This window comes from Mirounga leonina, unplaced genomic scaffold, assembly GCF_011800145.1.
Source record: "Mirounga leonina isolate KUSES-001 unplaced genomic scaffold, KU_Mleo_1.0 Mir_96, whole genome shotgun sequence".
Classification (NCBI taxonomy): domain Eukaryota; kingdom Metazoa; phylum Chordata; class Mammalia; order Carnivora; family Phocidae; genus Mirounga; species Mirounga leonina.
The window spans coordinates 3920840-3942073 of NW_023270871.1; the positions used below are offsets into that span (position 1 = coordinate 3920840).

The following is a 21234-nucleotide window of genomic DNA, read 5'->3' on the forward strand; positions in this document are numbered from 1 at the left end:
GAATAAAACTAAGTTAGATTCCTTATACCTTACAGCAAAATAATTGCAGATGAGTAAAAGATTTAAATCGAGCATGATAACAAAATCAAAAGCTCAAAGAAAAAATAGTGAAAGATTCTATTTATATAAAAATGAAAACCAGGAAGTTTAAATTTTAAACTTGGAAAATTATTTGTAGCAAATATGATAGAATTAATAACCATAATATAGAGAGCTCTTATGAACCGATGAGGGAAAAGATGAGTTTCAACACGAGAAAATTGAAAAAGGATACAGACAGTTCAGAAAAGAATAAAAATGATAACTTTTTAAAAAAGAAGTAATCACAGAAATGCAAAAACAAAGTGCTATAATTGGGGGGCCATCAGATTGAAATGGCAAAACTAAGAGAAATGGACAATACCTAGTCTTAGCAAGAAGTAAAGAACAGGGAGCCCCTCTAATAGGATGTTTGTGGAAACGCAAAGAGACTCGGAAGTTTTAAAAAAACATTGGCAATGGATATTAAAAGTCCTAACAAGGGGATTATCTTTAATGCAGCATTCCCAATTTTAGGAATTTAGCCTAAGGAAATGGAAACATATGTGTGCAAAACAGGCTCATTAAAGCATTGATTATAATACTGAAAAACCAGAAATAAAAATCTCAATGTTAACAATCAATCACTTAACATAATCATGGTACCTCCATTCAGTGGAATACTACGCAGCCTATAAAAATAATACAGATTTAGGTAACAAATTAAAAAATCTATGTCTTCTGTTAAGCAGGTTATAAAGTAATACGAAGCTCACTGCTTATATGTATACGCATAGAAAATAAATTTAAGTGTTAGCAGTATTTCTCTGTGGGTACTGAGATCATGGCTGATCTGTACAAAACATTCTCACACGGATCTCACATCCAGCTACACAAAGAAAAGAACAAACATGGCTCCCCTTTTTATCTTGAAAGGCAGTGAGACAGATGGGAAGTTCCTGGAAAGCTTGCTTTGTTATTATCCTTTCAGAATCTGTTCTATCTCAGACACAGACCACTCCAAACAGGCATCTCATCTATGAAATTGGACAGGTCACCAAGTTAATTATATTTTTCCCCTTGTTTCAAAGTAAGTCATCCTTATAAGACTCATTATAATATCATTCTGATGCCACACCATAATAGTTGTCAGGAGCAAACAAACCTGCCTCCCCCACCATTAAGAGTCAAGGCTCCTGGGGTTTTTAAGGTCTCACTGTGTAGCAAAATTTCCATCTCCATCAGCCTGGGTCTATTTCATGACTCCACTCAGCCTGTAACCTAGGTCGTAGGCACTCCATCAACACATCTGTAAAAGATGCTCAGCACGTGGGAGGCAGTGGGCTAGGTGCTAAGTGTGGAAGAGAAACTCCCTGCCCTATGTGAACCTATTTTCTTGCGGAAGCAACACACAGTAAGTGCCTTATGACATAATACATTAGTAATGCAACTGTGAGAAATGCCACGAAGGAGAAATAACATTACCTAAGGGAATGTTAAGAAAGGAATAGGGATGGTCAAAGACCACTTCGTAGAGCACGGGACACCTGAGAAATTCTGAAAGGTATGGAGGAATCAATGAGGCGAACAGGTGACGAGAAAAGTATCCAAATGTGGAAAAGATCGTGAACTCTGTGACATCTACTTTTGATTGACTAGACGGCAGTCGGCTTCCTTCCCAATCTTGGCTGCGCTCTATAAGCCACAGTATGGTTGCTGGGGAAATGCAAGCATTAGTCTAATAACTGACATTCAAGAGAAGAGTAAATTTCTGCCAATTATAAAGCACTGCAATACTAAGCACAAAGGCACTGTGCTGAGTTTTTTCTTAAGATTTTATTTATTTGAGAGAGAGTGGAAGAAAGAGAGAGCACAGAGGGAGAGGGAGAAGCAGACTCGCCACTGAGTAGATCCTGGGGCTCGATCCAGGACCCTGCGATCATGACCTGAGCCAAAGGCAGACGCTTAACCGACTAAGCCACCCAGGCACCCCGGTGCTGAGTTATTTTCAAGTCAATTTTCTTTTCAAATACTTACAGACATTTTTTTCATTTAGTGTGAATTTACTTATAAGATTTCCAAAATCATACAGACGGTTTATTGTTATTTCATGATCACCAGGTAAAAGAGCAGGGATTTGAGTATTTGTTTTCTCTGACTGATAACAAGAATGAGACCTGCAATAGAAAAAAAAAAATCAAATTTTAATTAGCAGATAAAATTAATAGTGCAACTTTCGCAAAAACATGATTAGCACAAAATGTGCTGGAAAAGTATGTTCTTCCGTACAAAAACATGATAGGTTATGCTGCATCTAAAGACTGAAAAAAGAGAGGGTAATGTAAGTGCATCAATGCGGAGGATGAATAACCAGACTGTACCAGAAAGTCGAGTGATAAGCTGAGATGATTATTTCAAGAAGCTCGGGATTTTAGCATGCCCTTCAAACTCCCACCAACCTTCCCTCGGCAGCCTTACCTGGCGCCGCGCACCCCTGCCCGGCTACAGCCCTGCACCTTTATACAAGACCATCATGCGGTCTCAGGCTGAGATGGTGCCCCACAGATACTGAGGACAGAAATGAAACTGGCTGCTTGTGGCCCTCAAACACACCCTCAATCTGTCCGCGGCTCCTCTGTTTTGGTCTAAGGTTCAATGTGAACAACACTTTCTCTTCCACTCTGCTTTCAAAACTCTTCCAGTTCCCCACCCATATCTCTTGGACAAAAGTCGGTTTTCTCCCCCTTGGTTCCATGGCCCTACCTTCACAGAGCACATTTACATTCTTTTTATTGTCCTTCATGTACATTTCTAACTTCCCATGCCAATCAGAGCTCAAGCAGAGGGACTCGGCAGTGCCTCGTGTGACCCTGCCCAGCACCCCGTGCAGACCTCTTTACATTTACTCCGGACTCCGACATAAACAGGTCGGCTCACCTCCTGTCACCCTCACAGGGGGAGGCTTCCTTAGGTGCCAGTAACACAAAACCACTTAAACTTGCTAAATCATTCAATTTTGTAAGTTCATGCCATGGAACTCATATTCTTTCAGGCTGGAATGTCCTTCTGTCCTTTTTCTGAGATACTGGGTCTTCACACTCCACAATCACACCTCGGACAGCCTCTCTGGGGCCCCACACTCCTCAGTCAATGCCCCCTCAGCCCTTCACATATAATTTCCGTCAGCACTTAACCCACGGTGATTTGTTCCTGTGAACTCCTGCAGAGCCAGAACAACTTCCTCTCTGTGTGGCCTAAGGTAGTCATTCATGCTATTTACCAAATGTTTCAGGTTCTCCCCTTCTAGATTCACAGCAGGACTGTACTTCCTGCTGAAGCAAGGCAGGACTGTACTTCCTGCTGAAGCAAGGCAGGCGATGGGACTTTATTTACAGAGAAATGTGAGTGAAATTCACATCTGTCTCTTCCGGAAGGAAGCTCTGGAAGCCAGCGTAGGCTGTGCTCCCTTCTCCTTCTCCTGTCTTCATGCACTGGAGGGTGAGGGACCCCTAGGTTTGGGGCCCCAAGGAGAGGCTGGGGGCAGAGATGCTAGCTGACCCAAGATGGACACAGAACACAAGCAGGAAATAATCCTTTATTTTCACAGCAGAAAATAAGGAAATAGGATTTTAGGGCTGTTTCTGCAACACAACCAAGCTCCTCCTGGTTGACAAATATACCACAAGGCTTAGACTAACGCTCAGTAAACCTATACCAAACGGGAAAACAACACCCAAGTAATATTTAAATGCGCACTTATGTCCATTTACATGAGGGCCACCCATCAGCAAAAGGGGACTTGGAGCTGCCATGCTCAACAACTCAGGTGTTGCCAAACCACTCAGAGCCCTGCTGGAATCGGGGAAAGGGAAGAGAATGTTCCAGTTTGCAGAGAGCCCAAAGGCCTCACCTCTAGGCTTCAGAGCTTATGGCCCTCTCCCAGATTACCTGAGAGGGGAAGGCGGGGTGATAGAACCTGTTGCTGGCCTCCTAATGTCCTTTCCCTTAATAACTCAAACTCACGGTTTATCCAGGCACATTGCCCTGCCTCTTATGCAAATAGGCTTCATCATTTGACTAAATTCTGCCAATGAGATGTAAGCAGAGGTGTTGTGTGGGACTTCTTAGAGGTCTCCTTAAAGGAAAGCATCCTTTTCGGGGCGCCTGGGTGGCTCAGTTGTTAAGCGTCTGCCTTTGGGTCAGTTCACGATCCCAGTGTCCTGGGATCGGGTCCTGGGATCAAGCCCCGCATAGGGCTCCCTGTTCGGTGGGAAGCCTACTTCTCCCCCTCCTGTCCCCTCTGCTTGTGTTCCCTCTCTTGCTGTGTCTCTGTCAAATAAATAAAATCTTTAAAAAAAAAAAAAAAAAAAAGCATCCTTTTCCTCACTGCCTTCTGGAATGCAGACATAACAGCCACTCCTCAAGCATCCTTGAACCATGAGATCACATGCTAAAGCTGGCAAAGCACCATGATGGAGAGGAACCTGGGTCTCTTATCAACCACCATGCCAGCCTTGAACTGCCTATTCCAGACCTGACGTATTCTGTTAGGCAGAGTCAAAACTTGAACCCAACTGATCTAGACAGATGTTGGTTTGGGACACACCAGTAAAACTTCCCTATAGTAGATCAGAATCCACAGCATATGAAAGGGGTGTTCTATACAATATTCATATAACACAAAGTTTTGGCCAGGAAAAGGGTTTGTTTCCCTTGATATAAGATTCAGATTTTTTAGGAAATAGAAAGTTAAGATTTAAAATTTCATTAAAAAATTTCTAGAAGCAAATCTCTATGCTCTAATATTAAAGACCTTTAGGTTATAGCTATTCATTAACCAAAGTATTTCTATTACCTGTTTTCGATGCAAACTTCATAAACAGTACCATGGCCTGCTCCAGAGGGTGCTTTCCAAGAACAGTCCCACACTTGCAAATTGTTAGTTATACACTTCAAATCACGAGGAGCCCCTGGAGAAGGAAACACACACACACACAAACACACACAGAACATGCTTAATAATTTAACTGCACCATGAAAGGCCAACATATCAAACCACCTTTAGTCATGCGTATGAGCATATGCGCCTGCACAGGATCCATGTTCTTTGTGCAGGGATGAGCCTGCAGTCACAGAAGGGACTGGTTTTCTATTTCTTTTTGTAGCTTATTTTTTAATAAAAATAAGAGGAAACCAACAGAAGTGGGCCAACCACTAGACCACTTAGGGACTGAGCCTCCATCCAAGTCCCACCTTCAGCCACTAAGATAAATGGAGGGAGTCAAGGACGAGACCCAGAGAGGGCCTGGAAGAATTTTATCTCCAATAGCCCCATTTGCCCCCATTCCTACCCCCGAATAAAGTAACTCTAAGTAAAAATTACGTGTTTCCCATGCCACAAACACAGCTTCTAAGCACTCCTAGCCACGCTGCCCCATTGCCTGTTACCAGACTGCCACCTATATAGAAACCCCACAGCCAATCTTTAAATTTGTATGAAGCAGGGGTGCCTCGGTGGCTCAGTCAGTCGAGTCTGCCTTTGGCTTGGCTTGGGGGTCCTGGGATCTAGCCCTGTGCTGGGCTCTCTGCTCAGCAGGGAGTCTGCTTCTCCCTCTGCCCACACCCCTGCTGCAGTCTCTCTCTCTCTCTCTCAAAAATAAATAAAATCTTTGAAAAAATTTTTGTGAAGCATATTATATTTAAATAGTAATGAACTCACACAAGTCTCTGAAAAATATGTCTTTTGTGTAGGCCTAAACAACTGACAAGTAATAACTTAGAAGACTGTAATCCTAATAGTATTTATTCATACCTATAAAACACTACTAGGTCACAGAATACATGCGCACCATACAATGAAAAACTGTCATGCTAAAAAGAGAATAAAAAGAAAGGAGGAGGGATACGAGAGGGAGAACAAAAGGAAAAAGGAAGGAGGAGAGGGAAGAAGGGAGGAAATAAAGCAATTAGAGTGTAAAAAAGGTTATTCCATCTCAGACTCTCTCTATAAATGTCTCTGAAAAGGTTTTTTAAATTTTTACACGACTGGCATGACATTTACAGTAGCAATAAATTACAAAGCTACTTATACATGACAGCAGACAAAAACATTAGAAGCACTCACATTAGAAATCATCAGTAACCATACTAAAGTTATTTAACACTGATCTCGGGGGAAAAGAGGAGATCTGTTTAATTATGAAAATAAGATAAAAACTAAACTCAGGGGCAGAAGGATGATAATGTTCTTTATAGAAATAAGCTAGGTAATAACATCTACACAAACACTCTTAATATATTTAAAGAAGATGAACACAACGTATTATTAAAGAAAGAGATTTCGATTTCATTTATATGACATTCAGAAAAGCAAAATTATAGACAGAAACTAGGCCAGTGCTGGCTTGAGGTAGGGAGAGAGGAGCTGAGTACAGAGGAGCATAGGGAATTTTCTGGAGTGGGGAGTGTTCTGTATCTTGATTGTGCTGGTGGTCACATGACTGTACACATTTGTCAAAACTCACAGAATTTTATCCCAAATGGGTGAACTGTATTGTATGTAAATTATACCTTAACTTTTTTTCTGGGGAAAGACTATTTAGATCTATCTTTATGGGCCTTTTTAAAAGAGAACAGGAGTACATAGAAAAAAAAAAGATGACAACTGGATTTTTTTTTTTTTTAAAGATTTTATTTATTTATTTGACACAGAGAGAGCAAGAGACAGAGAGAGAGAGAGCAAGCAAAAGCAGGGGGAACAGCAGGCAGAGGGAGAAGCAGGCTCCCCACTGAGCAAGGAGCCTGATGCGGGGCTCGATCCCAGGATCCCGGGATTATGACCCGAGCTGAAGGCAGCCACTTAACCGACTGAGCCACCCAGGCACCCCGAAATGGATTTTAACCATAAAAAACCTGAAGGAAGGGTCTGATAAAGACACAAGATCACCTCATAATCAAGATAGTAATGGCAAAAAAAACAGCAACGACACTGCAATCAGTTCATTCTCTAAGGCTCAGATGCACTTACCCCTTTTCTGGCTATTTACTTGGTTCATTAAGTATAGGAGAATACATGTTAATAAGAGCCACTGGAAATCTGAAGTCATCCCCATTCTTTTACTATCCACCATCCAGGATGGTCTTCTCAAACGTAAGGAAAGGTTCATCATCCGTGCAAAGCAGTCAGTCCTAGATGAGGAGAAGAATTGCAAATGGTGTTCAACATGCTGCAAAGAGACCTCTTGCACTGTGCACAGCAACATGGAAAGTGGATACCGACAAATACACATACTGTACATTAGTAACTCTGCAGACTCTAGACTCAAGCTGCCTTGGCTTTAGGAGATGTGAAGAATCCAACACAACTGTTGCTTTAGGGATCCATTATAGGATAAGTTTGCAAATGACAGGCTTCAAGTTCAAGATTATAACCAAACACCTATTTCTCAACTCTCCATTCCAATACTTCTACTACAGTACAGAAAAGCAGTGCATGAAACTGAAGTTTTGACAACTTTCAATGATATATGGAATGACATTTCAATTAATATAGTCATTCATGACAAGTAATATTTTTCTTATTCATTTACATTGTGATAAAAGTTTCTATTTCACGTAAATTTAAATGAAGAAAAAATTAGGATAAATAATAGTATAGGGGGTCCGCAGATGTGGCAAAAATAGGTCCCAATACACACAAATGACTCAAGTGCAACAAACACTACAACTGTAACGGGAGAGGGACCACTGGTAGATAAGAGATGTCCACACACGTAGGCGAGCAGGGACTGAAGCCAGTGCGCTGTGGGGAGGGGGCTGCAACGCAGGCGGGCACTGTTCAGCCTAAGAGCTCCCGAGACACTTGTCAGCAAATGACCAGAGAGAGCCGACCAAGTGCCGGGTCCCCATCCAGCACTGGGGGTGCACACGGAACCAGACAAAATCCCGGCCCTCCAGGAGCCTGGAATCTAGGTGGGAGATACATATACATAAACTACTAAGAAACTTACGATCTTGATATGTGCTTTAAAAACCAGAAGAAGTCGATGTGTGTGAGAGTGTAAGTGAGTCAAAGTGTCACCTGAGCTGAGGCCTGACTAATGAGAAGATGGCGAGGAACAAAGAGAAGCAGCAGCAAACACAAAGGACAAGCCTACTAGGTTCAAAGGTCAGGAGGAGGGGCCCGGCCCAGAGAAAGCGGGCTGGTCAGGCCATGGGGGCCTCCAGGCCACGGAAAGGATTCGGAGTTTAAAACACAACAGTGGATTCTTCTCTCAACCATGTTAATGGGGGGGGATCCGTATCTGATCAGCCCTTTGGAAGATTTCTCTAGCTCCTACATGGAAGGTGGACTCTAGGGGATTGGAGCAGAGGTAGGGAAACCAGAGTCCAGGTGAGATCACCAGTGGTGAGGACTAGGGTTCTAAAAGCAGAGGTGGAAGAGATGGTCAGATTCAGGATCTGTTCTGGAGATGGAGGGTCTTCCCAATGCACTACAGGCAGGGCAGTGTGGTGATTTAAGAACATGGATTGGACATCTGGGCCCTTTCCATATTTTGGCTATTGTGGACATTGCTGCTATAAACATCGGGGTGTGTGTGCCCGTTTGAATTACTATTTTTGTATCATTTGGATAAATACTTAGTAGTGCAATTGCTGGGTCGTAGGGTAGCTCTATTTTTAGCTTTCTGAGGAACCTCCATACTGTTTTCCAAAGTGGCTGCACCAGCTTGCATTCCCTCCAACACGTGGATGGAACTAGAGGGTATTATTCTAAGTGAAAGAAGTCAGGCAGAGAAAGACAAATACCGTATGATTTCACTCATATGTGGAATTTATGAAACAAAACAGATGAACGTAGAGTAAGGAAAGGAAAAAAAAAGTAACATAAAAACAGAGAGGGAGGCAAACCATAAGAGACTTTTAACTATGGGAAAAAAACTGAGGGTTTCTGGAGGGGAGGTGGGTAAGGGGATGGGGTAAATGGGTGATGGGCATTAAGGTGGGCACTTGTTATAATGAACACTGGGCGTTATATGCAATTGATGCATCGCTAAGTTCTATCCATGAAACCAATAATACAATATATGTTAACTATATATGCTAACTTGAATTTAAATAAATCGAAAACAAAACAAAAATGGACTGGGGCTAAATCCTAGCTTTGCTACTCGTTATGAGGCCTTACTCTCCCTGTGCCTCAATTTCTTCATCTGTAAAGTGGGACTGATAACTCTATTTCCCATAAGTGTGTTGTAAAGATTGAAAGAGTAAACATGTGTAAAGCACTTAGCGGAGAGCCACACATGCGGTAATGGTGTAAGTGTATTTAGTGTGTTGTGGGAGATTATAGGGAGAGGAGAGGAAGCAAAGATGGCTACAGATTTGGTGGAAACACAACAATGGGTGGGTGGTGGTGCCACTTAAATCCTCTCTGGGTACATAAAGAAGGAGGCAGTGATTTACTGTTTATGGGCTGTTTACAGACGGTCTGTTTATATCAGAGATCTGTTTTAGGACCTCAACCTTGACATGTTCCTACTTCCAAAACAGAAACAGAGGCATTCCCTACAGAATGTAAAAGAACTACCCAGGAAATGAGAGCAGCTAACAAAAACACAAGTGTCCAAGAGGAAAGGCTTCCACATCTGACACTGAGGGCTTCCTCAGAGGAATGATGTTCCCATCTGCTCCAGCTGAATGAGGCCCGCCAGCTGACAAGTCCTCCCAATGCACTGAGAACTCCTTGTCAGACTTCATAGTGCCTCATTTTTATACTGAACAGACAACCAAGGATCATAAAACATATAAGCAAAGCCTAAATAAAACAATAAAAGGAAATTCAAAATAAACAGGATCCCTAGAAGGAAAATAAAAATTACTCCCAGAGAGAAAAGGGATAATGTAGAAAAAAGGAAAACTAAAAAACAGAAAAATCATCTCTAAACAGTATTCTAGAGTGAATATGGCATAGCCCTAAAAACTAGAAGAGGATGAGGACGCCTGGGTGGCTCAGTTGGTTACCTGTCTGTCTTCAGCTCAGGTCATGATCCCGGGGTCCTGGGATCCAGCCCTACGTCGGGCTCCCTGCTCAGTGGGAAGCCCACTTCTCCCTCTCCCTCTCCCTCTGCCTCTCCCCCTGCTTGTGCTCTGTTTCTATCTCAATTAAATAAATAAAATCTTAAAAAAAAAAAAAAACTAGAAGAAGATGCAATGAAAGGAATAATCAGAAATAAAAACAGCTCTTACGAGTCAAATGTATTGGCTGATATTAAAATTTTTTTAAAGACGGATAAAATATTGAGCAATTTTTCAGGGAAAAAAAAAACAAAGACAAAAACAGAACATGTGAGAAGAGATGTAAGAACAGGGACTTAACAGAGGAAGAAAGATCCAACATCTAAATAACTGGAGCCCAAAAAGATAATTCAGAAAACACTTTTCTTAGCAAAAGCAGATGGCAAGATCTCTTCTTGGCTCTTGCTGAGTACTGTCAAAAACTCAGGAGACAAATCTCAAGTAGCTTATATAATTACAACCAAAACAGACACCGGGCACAGACACACATTTCAAAAGCGTTCAACTATTTTCTGACCGAATGACTCCCTAGTCACTTCCGGTGTCCCTGAGCTTACACAGTAGAATGAAAATGTATCCGTGGAATGTCTGAAATGCCAGTTGCTGAAGTTATAGAATTCCATAGCATGTGCAGGAATAACTGAATAACAGAGCCCCGAACATGACCAAACCGTAACTGAAACAATCACAAACCATATTCACTGACGGGCTGAACATCATCTTGAAATGAAAACAGTCCCTCACTACAAGTTTGCACTTGTTCCGGGAAAGAGATGCGTGTCCCATGAAGTGGCAAGACGGGTACGGAGGCTGCCGCGCTCTGGACCAGGTCCAGTCGACGCTCTCATCCTGGCTCCACGGCTAATGAGCAGTGTGACTGAGACAAATCACTTAATCCCTCCCGGCATCAGGCTCAGGAGCGGTGGCACGGGGGCCAACTCTGCTCGGGGTCCACAGGACACACTTCCCAAAGGTCAGGTGTAATACTGTGCTCCTGCTGGCAGGCCACGGGCAACCAGGCAGACCAGTACAAGGTCAGCGCCAGCAGCAGGCGCCCATCAAGGACACCACTGAGGAGGTCAGCGGTGGCAGGCCGGGGTGCAGGGTGTGCTCAGGAACAGGAGGGTCAATGACAGCGTCACCAACACCTGCTTAACTGAACATAGGCAGAATGAGAAAGAAAACTCTTCTGTCGTTAACATTTATGTAGAAAACAATGGTGATGGGCGCCTGGGTGGCTCAGTTGGTTAAGCGACTGCCTTCGGCTCAGGTCACGATCCCAGAGTCCCAGGATCGAGTCCCGCATCGGGCTCCCTGCTCGGCGGGGAGCCTGCTTCTCCCTCTGACCCTCCCCCCTCTCATGTGCTCTCTGTCTCTCTCATTCTCTCAGTCTCAAATAAATAAATAAAATCTTTAAAAAAAAAAAAAGAAAACAACGGTGAGCGAGTCACTCAGGCCACACTTTATGCTTGTAATAGATCCGACTTCTCTACTAAGCAAAAATTTCAAATGGACTCACTTGACGCCAGAACAGGACACGAACAGAGCTTTCTAACGTACTTTAAGGGAAAAAGGACATGTGAAACTTGTCTCTGTTCCCTTCCAACAGAAGCTGCCAGATTTTACTTTTTTCTCCCAATAAGTGATGCCTTGTTCCTAGAGGAGCACACATTTTTAGCGAGTTTTCGAAATTAGGATCACTGTCACTTGCTGCAGCAGCAGGTGCAAATGCACATACCTGGAAGGCAAAACAGGTGACTAACTCTCCACAGGCAGGTGCAAACTGGAGCTCGCCAGCCTAGCCTAGAGGGGGCAGCAGTGGGCCTCGTTCGGCCAGATTTTCTGACTTTTCAAGCCCAGGTAGAAACCTGGGAATTTTATATGAAAAACTCAAATTTGTAAATGTTAAGGAACTAATTTGTAGCTTTTAAATTTCTAAATTCTAAAAATTTTAAATATTCTAAATTTGCCAAACAAAATATGTCTTTACACTGTATCCCACCCGTGGGCCACCAGTCTGTATCCTATGCCATATAACCATCTTAAAGGATTAAAAAAATGTCAACAAACCTTCTTTTTAAGGAAACTGATCAAGCACAATCAATTTATAAAATTGCTGGAATGAAAAGAAAAAAAAAAATCTGCTCTTCGCTTGTTTTGTTTCTTTATGTTGTATCCTGACCTCAGTCTTAGGATGTCGGGAAGACAGGCCAACCCCGTGTGCAGAGCTTTCTGTCCCTTCTTGTGAAAATGGAACATCACAAATGCTTTGAACACTCTGGTTCCAGTCTATGTGAGGTTTCGGTCCTTTCTGCCCAGGATAATTAGAAAAGAGAGCTGAAAGAGGAAAGTAGAGGCAGAGGAGGAGCAGAAACTGTGATCCAGATGGGTTTTGTTTAGTCCGTTTTTTCTTTTTGGTGGGGTAGGAGGGGAGGGAGGTGGGGAGGGAGGGGGAAATGTGGCGGAGAGCTAGTGCATTCTGCTGGCAGGACTCTCTGGCACCAAGGCCAGTGGGAAGGGGCCTGAGAAGCAACTGTTGGGTCAGGAAGACATGAATGAAAAGGACCCAGAGCATCTTTTATCTCGAGAACCTATCTTTTTGTCATCCCAATGAGCTACTTCCCTTGTCACTGATTCACAAAAGGAACTGCACACTGGAGGGAGAAAAGCCATTAACTACAAGGCAAGATAAACATGTCTGCAGATCACCAAACCTATGCTGGAATGTTTACCCCTAGCCGGGAAGACTGAATGGAAAGTAAATAGTATCCATATTGCTGATTCATATTTTTAGTGTCCCTTTCTTTATACTCTTTTTCATTAGGGGACAAAAACACTGTTGAAAAACTGGGACCTGCAGCTACTCTCCTAACTGCATTCCTCACCTCCATCTCCCCGCCACACAAGATCTTCAGTTCCTGGAGCACTGCCTTTGAAGAAGGCTTTTCAGGAACACATACTTTGCAGTTAGGAAGACACCACTGTATTGTAAAGTGAAGTGTGGGGATCTGAGTGAGACATACCTATGAAAAACACAAACCTGGCCCGTTTGTGAAAGCAGACTGAGACTAGACTGTGTAGGGAGACAGTAAAGGTTTTTTTAGGAAGAGAGAAGCTTGAAGAAAGCGGTGTTTTCAGGGGATTAAGAGACAACTGCAATAACAAAGACATACAAAGAACGATCGATTTTCAGCTGCAAAAAATCTAGTTCTCAAAGAGCCAGCCAAGTACCCAGTACAGTGAATTTACAAAGAGTTATACCAAAGTACATCATTGAGAATAACTGTATAAAAGAAAATCTTAAGAGCTTCCAGGGAGGGGAAGGCCAGCCATACGGGGCTCGGAAATGAGAGCAGCATGGGACTCTGGACCAGGACTCTGGGACTTGCTGCATGAGCCTCACATGCCCTCCGCCGTCCCACAGGGACAGCGCTAGCGCGTCAAAGCAGGCTGCGGGGGTAGAGGATACCCTGGGTGCGTGGTCCCCAAACATGGTGGGGGAGTGGAGAGGGGACAGCAGACTTCCTGGCACTGAAGGCTAAAGAGAACATCTCCAACATTTCACGTGAAAATTATTTTCACACTTGAATTCTATACTCAAACTACTAATTGAGAGGATAAAATACATTTTATAAAGCTATCCCACAACTCAAAAGATATACCTTCCGCCAAAAAAAAGTAAGGTAGAAAACAAAAAAAATGAGAGAACGAGAAAAATGATCCATGAAACTGTAGCCCCGCGCCCTCCCCTCTGATCCTTACCATTTCCAAGCTGCCACATCCCGTTATGACGCCTTACATTTGCACAAATTTTCCTTCTGCCTGGAATTCCTTTCTGTACTGTTCTCTGCCCCCTCCTCTATTCACCTGGGAAGCCCCGGTAGGCAGTAGGAAGAGCCCACCGCACCACCTGAGATCCCTTCTGGGATTCCCCAGCAGGTAGGTCAGCTGCTCCTTCTGTTTCCACAACACGTTAATGACCTCTCCATTTCAGGGCTTGCACGAACTATGACGGGGGGCTAGCCCTGCTTCTGTCAAAGAAGGTTTACCAGGACCCAGCCATGCCCATGTGTCTATGTGCTGCCTACAGCTGCTTGCACATTACAGTGTTAGCACCGAGCAGCTTCCAAGAGACATGCATGACCAGCAGAGCCTAAAATAACCCTGTAACTACCTGGGCCCATACAGAAAGCTTGCTGGTCCCGGCCCACTGCAGCACTGCCCGATGCTGCAATTCCTCCAGCAGCCGGTGAGAGGATGCTGCCTCCTCTCGGTTCACCGTAAGCCCCCAGGATCCAGCGGGGCGCCTGGCACCGAGCAGACACACTCCAAAGCTGGCTGATGGCTAACCCCAGCACTCCCAACACCAGAACCCAAGTCAGAGCTGTAGTTCCCAAACCGTGCAAGGCACAGAGGCAAGCGAACTGGGATATTACAGCACAGTTTAAACTGTCAAAGGAAACAAAGCAACATCACTGTCCATCACTGTCAGAACCTTTAGCTCAAGGTAGTTCAGTTTCAACACCAGCCCACGCTACATTCCTCTCAATGAACTCGTATCTTGCAAAGACAGGGTCACTGGTTACTGTGATAAAACACAGGTACCATCCACTCAAAAAAAAAAAAAAATGTAGAAATGGAAACGAGGGTGGCAGTGTCCGACCTGTTTCCAAGGTCTGAGAAGCTATGCAGTGCTCCACAGGTTCACAGAGGTGGCTTTTTAAGAATAAAAGAAAAATGGGATTTTTCTTTTAAGCTGTTATGCATTATTTTTCCAAACTGCTACTCAAGTGTCAGGTCATAAATACTAAGTTGTTTGGAATTAATTAGTACTTCATAAGAAGAATTGTTAGGCATTTCTTTTGACCTGGGGGCACTGTAGAAACAATGAAACACCAAGAGCACGGTGAACCAAAAATGTGGGAATCTAAGAGGCCAGCTCAACTGCCCAGGGATCCCATTATCATACTCTAATCTGAATGTGCACGCAGGAAAATAATCCTGAATGTAACTTTGCTGTGTTATAAGAATAGATCTTTGTGGATTCTGCAGGGTAGTGTTTCCCCAGAAGAACTGCAGTTACTTTTTGGTCTGCGACTTTTTTTTCAGGATCCTGACATTCCTCTCCTTCAGTCTTGGTCATCTTCACTCTAGTGAGGACTTCCCTGTTAATTGAAGAGCCTGCTCGCTGTCAACTTCAGCATGTCAAAACAAATTTGAACACATCACTCTCGTGCTTAAAATCCTTTGAAGACTCCCCGTTGCTCCAACATCAAGTTCCTGGCCAGCCTGGTGGACAAAACCCTTCCAACAGTCTTCTCCACTCCACCCTGCAGCGGGCTGACTACCTCCAGCTCCCCACACTCCCCACAGGCCTCGGGGTCTCCCCTCAAACCACTGCCGCTGTGGAATGTGCCCCATGATGTTCTCCACACCTCCAACTCCTCCTGTGCTCCACGCTCCACCGGACGCTCTACCACACTGACCAGTGACTTCTGCACACTTGCCTCTCCCCTCTGCTGGGCTGTCAGAGGGCCTGGCATGCAACAGCCTTCGATAAATGCTAACAATGTCTACCACACAAATGAACTTGCTTTTGCCTTCTCTCACAAGGGTGAAACACCCTATTATTATGGTAAAGAAACGACCTGAAGGACACTCCTTCTTGTTCCAAAAACTGCCAAGGGATCTTTAACATGTTGGGAAAATGCACAAGAGCAGCTTACCTTCAAAGCCAATCAGGAACAGCTCTAGTCCCCAGTACATGCTTCTCCACACTCCCACCAAGGGCAAGACTTTCTTTTTTTTTTAATTTTAATCTCTTCCAACTGTTAGGCCATAAATGGCATTTCCTTGATTATGGAGTCAAAAATACCTTTCAGAGGTCTACTGGTAATCTGCAATGCTTTATATGTAAGATGTTTATTCTGTCTTTTGCCCATTTTTCTAATTAGATGTTAATCTTTTCTTCACTGCTTGAGAAGAAACAAATCCCAACACCATACCATAGTACGCATATGAACTGTTACATGCATTCCAAGTATTTCCAGTTTGTTTTCTTACTTTTCAGTGAGGTTTCTGTTTGACTTTCATTAAGTCAGATTTCCCAGTTTTGTCCTTTATGGTTTCTGACCATAAACTCTTTCTCAGGCCAAAGCTGTATAAATTGTCACCTATATAGTTTTCCAGTACATTGAAGGCTTTTGATATGTGAAACTTTAACCCATATGAAATTAATTTTGGTGTACAACAAGTGTCAGAAACCCAGGCTCCCAAAAGTTACACTTATCCTAACACCATTAATTAAATAATCCGTTCCTTCCCCCATCGACTAGAGATGCCCCGAAGAGAGCATTCCTTCTCCATGTCCTTGTGGGACTCCCTTAGCCCACTGCTCTTTCACCCCATATTTCTTCACTGAACAGCATTATCTATCCTGTGGCTTTCATCATTCACAACTCATGATTTCCAAATCTGTATTTCCAGGACTGGCCTCTTCCCATTTACAGATTAACCATCTGCCTACTAGGCAACTGCCTGCTGATCTACCCACATCCAATTCAAATGAGGTCCTTCAGGAATGACAAAATATTTTGATGCTACATATCCACTTAGATATCTCACAGATCCCTCAAAATCTCCACAGGTATAAAATTACACTCACGTTCTCTTCCCGACCTGCTCTCTTATGCCCCAGTCCTTGTTCGTGGAATCAGTCTTCTCCTGGGTCACCCTTAACTCCTCCTTCTTCCCCAGCTCGCCCACCTACTCGTCAGTTTTACCTCCTAAACATGACCTGTCTTGCTCCCTATCCCTCACCCTTCTCTCCACGTCTGCTGTCTGGCAGGCCCTCAGTTGAATCACAGAGTAATCCACCTCATGGCCTCTGGCTTCCCCAGTGACTGCCTGGCTTTTATTAGCTTCTCCATCTCTAACCCTCACTGTCCCTTCAAGCTCCAGGCCAACGGTCAGGAGGCTGTCTGACCAACTGCTCAGACTGCAGGTCCAAACTCAAACTTCGGCCCCACAATCTGATCCTCCTCTGCGGCTCCCTGTCCTTGGGGCATCTTTGCCTCCTAGTTCTCGCAGACCATCACACCCAGCTGGCATTCTCTTAATGATCCCGCTGCACTTTGCTCAATTTCCACTTCAGGCATTTATTGTAGCATACCAGGTATCATGGAGATTATTCTTTCCTTTCCTCCCATCCTCTCTTCCCATTAATTATGAGCTCCTAAAGAGCAGAGATTTAGTTTTATAACTCTCTTTCACCTAAAAGGGCTTTATATGCACTATATATTCAAGCTCTATTTAGTGAACTGAACAAATCCACCCAAATGGCATCTTTGGTGAGGACTGAAAATATTTTGATGACACCCAATTGTTTCTTTACATTCTGAAGAGAAAGCTGAACGGTATGCTTTTGAATGCACCTGTCTGCTACAGAAAAATTTATGAATAAAAAGATAAAATTGAGTCAAATTGTTGGATGCTTAAAAAAAAAAAAAAGAGTAAAACTATCCTAAAACCCCTTTCTAAATCCTAAGAGGAAAAAAAAATTACATAATAGTTTTGTGTGGTTGAAATGCTGGTTTCAGCTAAGTCTACTGTGATAATACAGAATTTACAAATATTATTTTTCAGATATCATGCATTGTTGATGCACTGTTTGCTACAGGCAGTCACTGTTTTAAGTTCTTTAAATGCAATATCAGATTAAATCCCCATAACCACCCGATGAGCTCAGTATCATTATACTCCTCTCCTTTATAACAAGGAAAATGAGGCACAGATAGGTTTTTGACACTTGCCTGAGGTCACACAGCTGGTAAGGGGCAGAACCTGGATCTGAATCCAGGCCTGATTACCAACTTCATCTCTAGACCATGACACATAAATGAAAAACGTGGAGTGGAAAACCCACTGAACCAGAGTCACGAGTCCTGGGCTCCAGTCCCTGGTTCATCACAGCCCAGGTGGCAGGTATGTGACCTCGGACAAGTCTCCTAACATCTCTAAAATCACACAATGATGACCCAGGGCCTACCTTCCCTACTTTCCACGTGCTAAGAAATGCAGAGCTGTTTTATTCTGAGGACGTCCTGCTTGTCACCTTGAACCAGCAGATCTGGAATGCCATGAGGGACGCTGCTGGCTGAACGCTGTCTCTGGGGGAAAATTCCACCTGCTCTCCCAAGCACTGCCAGCCATCACATCATGCCCGAGGTCAAACAACCTATGTTTGGGGAACAAAAGAGCAAATGGCTACCACCTTCCTATTCTCCTCGCCACTCTGAACTAGATTCCTAATTGGTTAGCTCTTTAACTCAGCAGAGGCAAGCTCAAACCCACTCTGAGGACCAGCCAGATGAAGTGAGCGAGGCTGGCCACTGGGAAGGAATAAGGCGCGCACAGCTGAGGTGGGTAGCCTCCAGCTCGCACTTTACTTCTATGCAACCACCAGGTAGGATCATGGGTCCAGTACAGTCACAGACCTTCCAGGTTTTCGAAAAGGGACAGGGATGCAGGTTTGGTTTGGTTTGGTAACGTGAAATCGCCTTATTTTTAAATGCTGGCAACTAAATCTTTATGAAACACTATGTGGGCCAAAGAAAACACATTTGTAGGCTAAGTACAGTTCGTAGGGCACCAGTTAACAACCTGTTTTCAAAATGTATTGGCATTAAAAAATTCTTGACTTGCTGTTGAAATAATCTTAAAATATAAACTGTTTGAAGATTTATATTTCAGTGCACAGATATTGACCAAAATGTGCCTGAATGTTTTCTTAGCATTCTTTTGGGGTTGGAATCTGAAAGTTCTCTTCTCCGAAAGAATTCAAACGGTCCTTTTCCTTATGGTATTATTTAATTCCAGATCTCAAAATCCTAAGCATTATTTTAGAATGCAAATGCTTCTCAAAAGAAAAAAAAAAAGAATTAAAACAAAATCTTTAGCTTTCGACCATAATCAACAGCATCTCTTAAGTATTTGGAAGGACAGTACTTCACCTTACGTTCACTCGAAACTTCTAAATAGAATGGAATAGAAAATGGAAAATACAACAGAAAGAACTGGTTTCTGGCCAAACTGTTCTGGAAAGGGATGTTTTGTGGGACGTTCTGTCAAGAAAGCAGATTCTACAGACGAGAGACGTGTGAGCTTGACACTGATCCTGATTACAGAACATATCAGGAAAGGGACCCTAAGCCAATGTACCTCAGCCCCACCTCACCCCCTCACTTGATGAGGCTGATCTGGGAAAGCAAGCCCCAGAAACAGACAGGAGGTATTTGGTTTGAACAAGATCTCTTCTAAATGCCCGAAAGATATTTATGAGCAAGATGAAGAGATACAGGTTGTATACAAAACAGTAAAGGGGGTTCTCTCACCACCACGTGCTAAACCTTACTCGAGGGGTGCCAATTATTGGATGATGTCAACCTGGACAAAGATTACCGACAGAAATGGCACAGTTCTGTTCTTCTTGACCTTTTCATTAATGAACTAGATGCTGACACAGGACTCACATTCATCAAATCTGTGGATTAAAAAAATGGGCAAAATAGCAAATATATTGCATGTAATAATGAGGATTTTAATAAATTAATCCAATAAACTAGTACAAAAGACAAATTTGACACTGATAATTTCAGAGTCCAAACTAAAATGATGCTGATGCTGATAATGGCATCATGTGCAGAAAATGAACAAATATAGGTTGGAAGAGACATGATTTAGTGGCAACACGTGGGAAAAACAGAAAAGACTGATCAGTGAAATGGGCCAATAATGGAATGTAACTGCCAAAACAGTAAAAACGAGGACAGCTCTTGTATCTCCTCATTTTATCACAATGCCTAAAATCCTATCCTCCAGTGGCATTAAAATGGGAGGATTCACTCTTAGTCTGAAAAATTAACAGGTAGGCAATCCAATAGTAAGGTAGTCTTAATATTAAACATAAGCGATTACTATCTTTATTACTGCCCAAATTATTATAAGTCCTTGCTTCAATATAAATCTCACTCCACATATTCTTAACCCATCTCTCCGTGGGTGTGCCTACCCCCGATTCTTTCTCAGCTTTACTGAGGTATAACTGACAAAACTGGATACATCTCAAGTGTACAACCTGATGATGTTGATATACACTGTGAAGTGACTACCGCAATCAAGTTAATTTACATGCCTATCACCTCAAACATGCTTCAGATCCATTCTCATAGCAATTTTCAAACATTCAATACACAACTAACTACAGTCACCATGCTGTCCATGAGACCCCCAGAACTCCCGCATCTCCTAACTGAAAGTTTATACCCTGTGACCGACATCTTTAACTCAAGCAGGTACTTCGCCCCTCTGACTTGACCTACTCCCTATTTTACAATTACACCCACACTTGGGGACCCCTTGAACATTTAGCAACTTAAGGGGAAGGCACCAGCAGATCTGTGTTTGGGAGCTCTGAACACACGGAATGCTTTTGCACTGAGTTTAATCAGAAGCTTCAAGAAGGGCACGGCCCACTGGGCACGAGAAGAGCTTACAGTCTTCACCACTCCACGTGTCGCCACCTTGACATGATGGGGAAAATTCTGAAAAACTTGAGGGGCCGGGCCTGCTGGGGCTCCTCACTGGTCTCTGGATTCCCAAGCCCTCCATGGCACAACTGGGAGTCAACTTCCTGAAATGCTGGTCTCACATGCCTGATATTTTCCATCACTCTCCCTGGCCTACTGGAAAAGGGGCCAACTTTAGCATGAGAGGATTTCTACTGTTTCACGCCACCCAAACTCCCACTCCCACCTCTGCCCACATCACCCGTGCTCGGGTCCCACCAAAACTGGGCCGTCCTCTGTGTCACTGCACATGCTGTGCCCTCTGCCCAGAATGTCTGTCCCACTCGTCCTTGTCCATGTAACAGACACCAACCCATCCTTCCAAACTAAGCTCACACTGTCCCACATCCAACCTCCGCCACTGTCTTTCCTTATTGGTCTCCAGAACGGAGACAAATTTCAGTTGCCATTTACCATCTAGATTATCACTGCTGTCCACCTTGTAGTAAAAGATATTTCTTATTGTCTCTACCGAAAGCACTAAGACAGTGGGCAGATAAGACCCACTCAGCAA

General features: G+C 43.4%; 1 protein-coding gene across 3 annotated transcripts in view; it reads right to left on the reverse strand.

The window, feature by feature from the left end:
* The window catches only part of LOC118006395 (leukemia inhibitory factor receptor), a 76210-nt gene that overhangs the window by 45288 nt on the left and 9688 nt on the right, over positions 1–21234 (reverse strand). The window contains exons 1-5 of one of the 3 annotated variants that reach the window (XM_034999018.1): positions 19508–19524; positions 18143–18331; positions 7046–7206; positions 4874–4988; positions 2056–2195 (exon numbers count right to left, since the gene is read on the reverse strand). In XM_034999018.1, coding sequence (XP_034854909.1) covers positions 2056–2195; positions 4874–4988; positions 7046–7187 — 397 coding nt within the window. In that variant the 5' untranslated portion in view covers positions 7188–7206; positions 18143–18331; positions 19508–19524. Of the gene's footprint in view, positions 1–2055; positions 2196–4873; positions 4989–7045; positions 7207–18142; positions 20600–21234 lie in introns of those variants that run through there. The other 2 variants (XM_034999015.1, XM_034999016.1) reach the window with 2 other exon arrangements.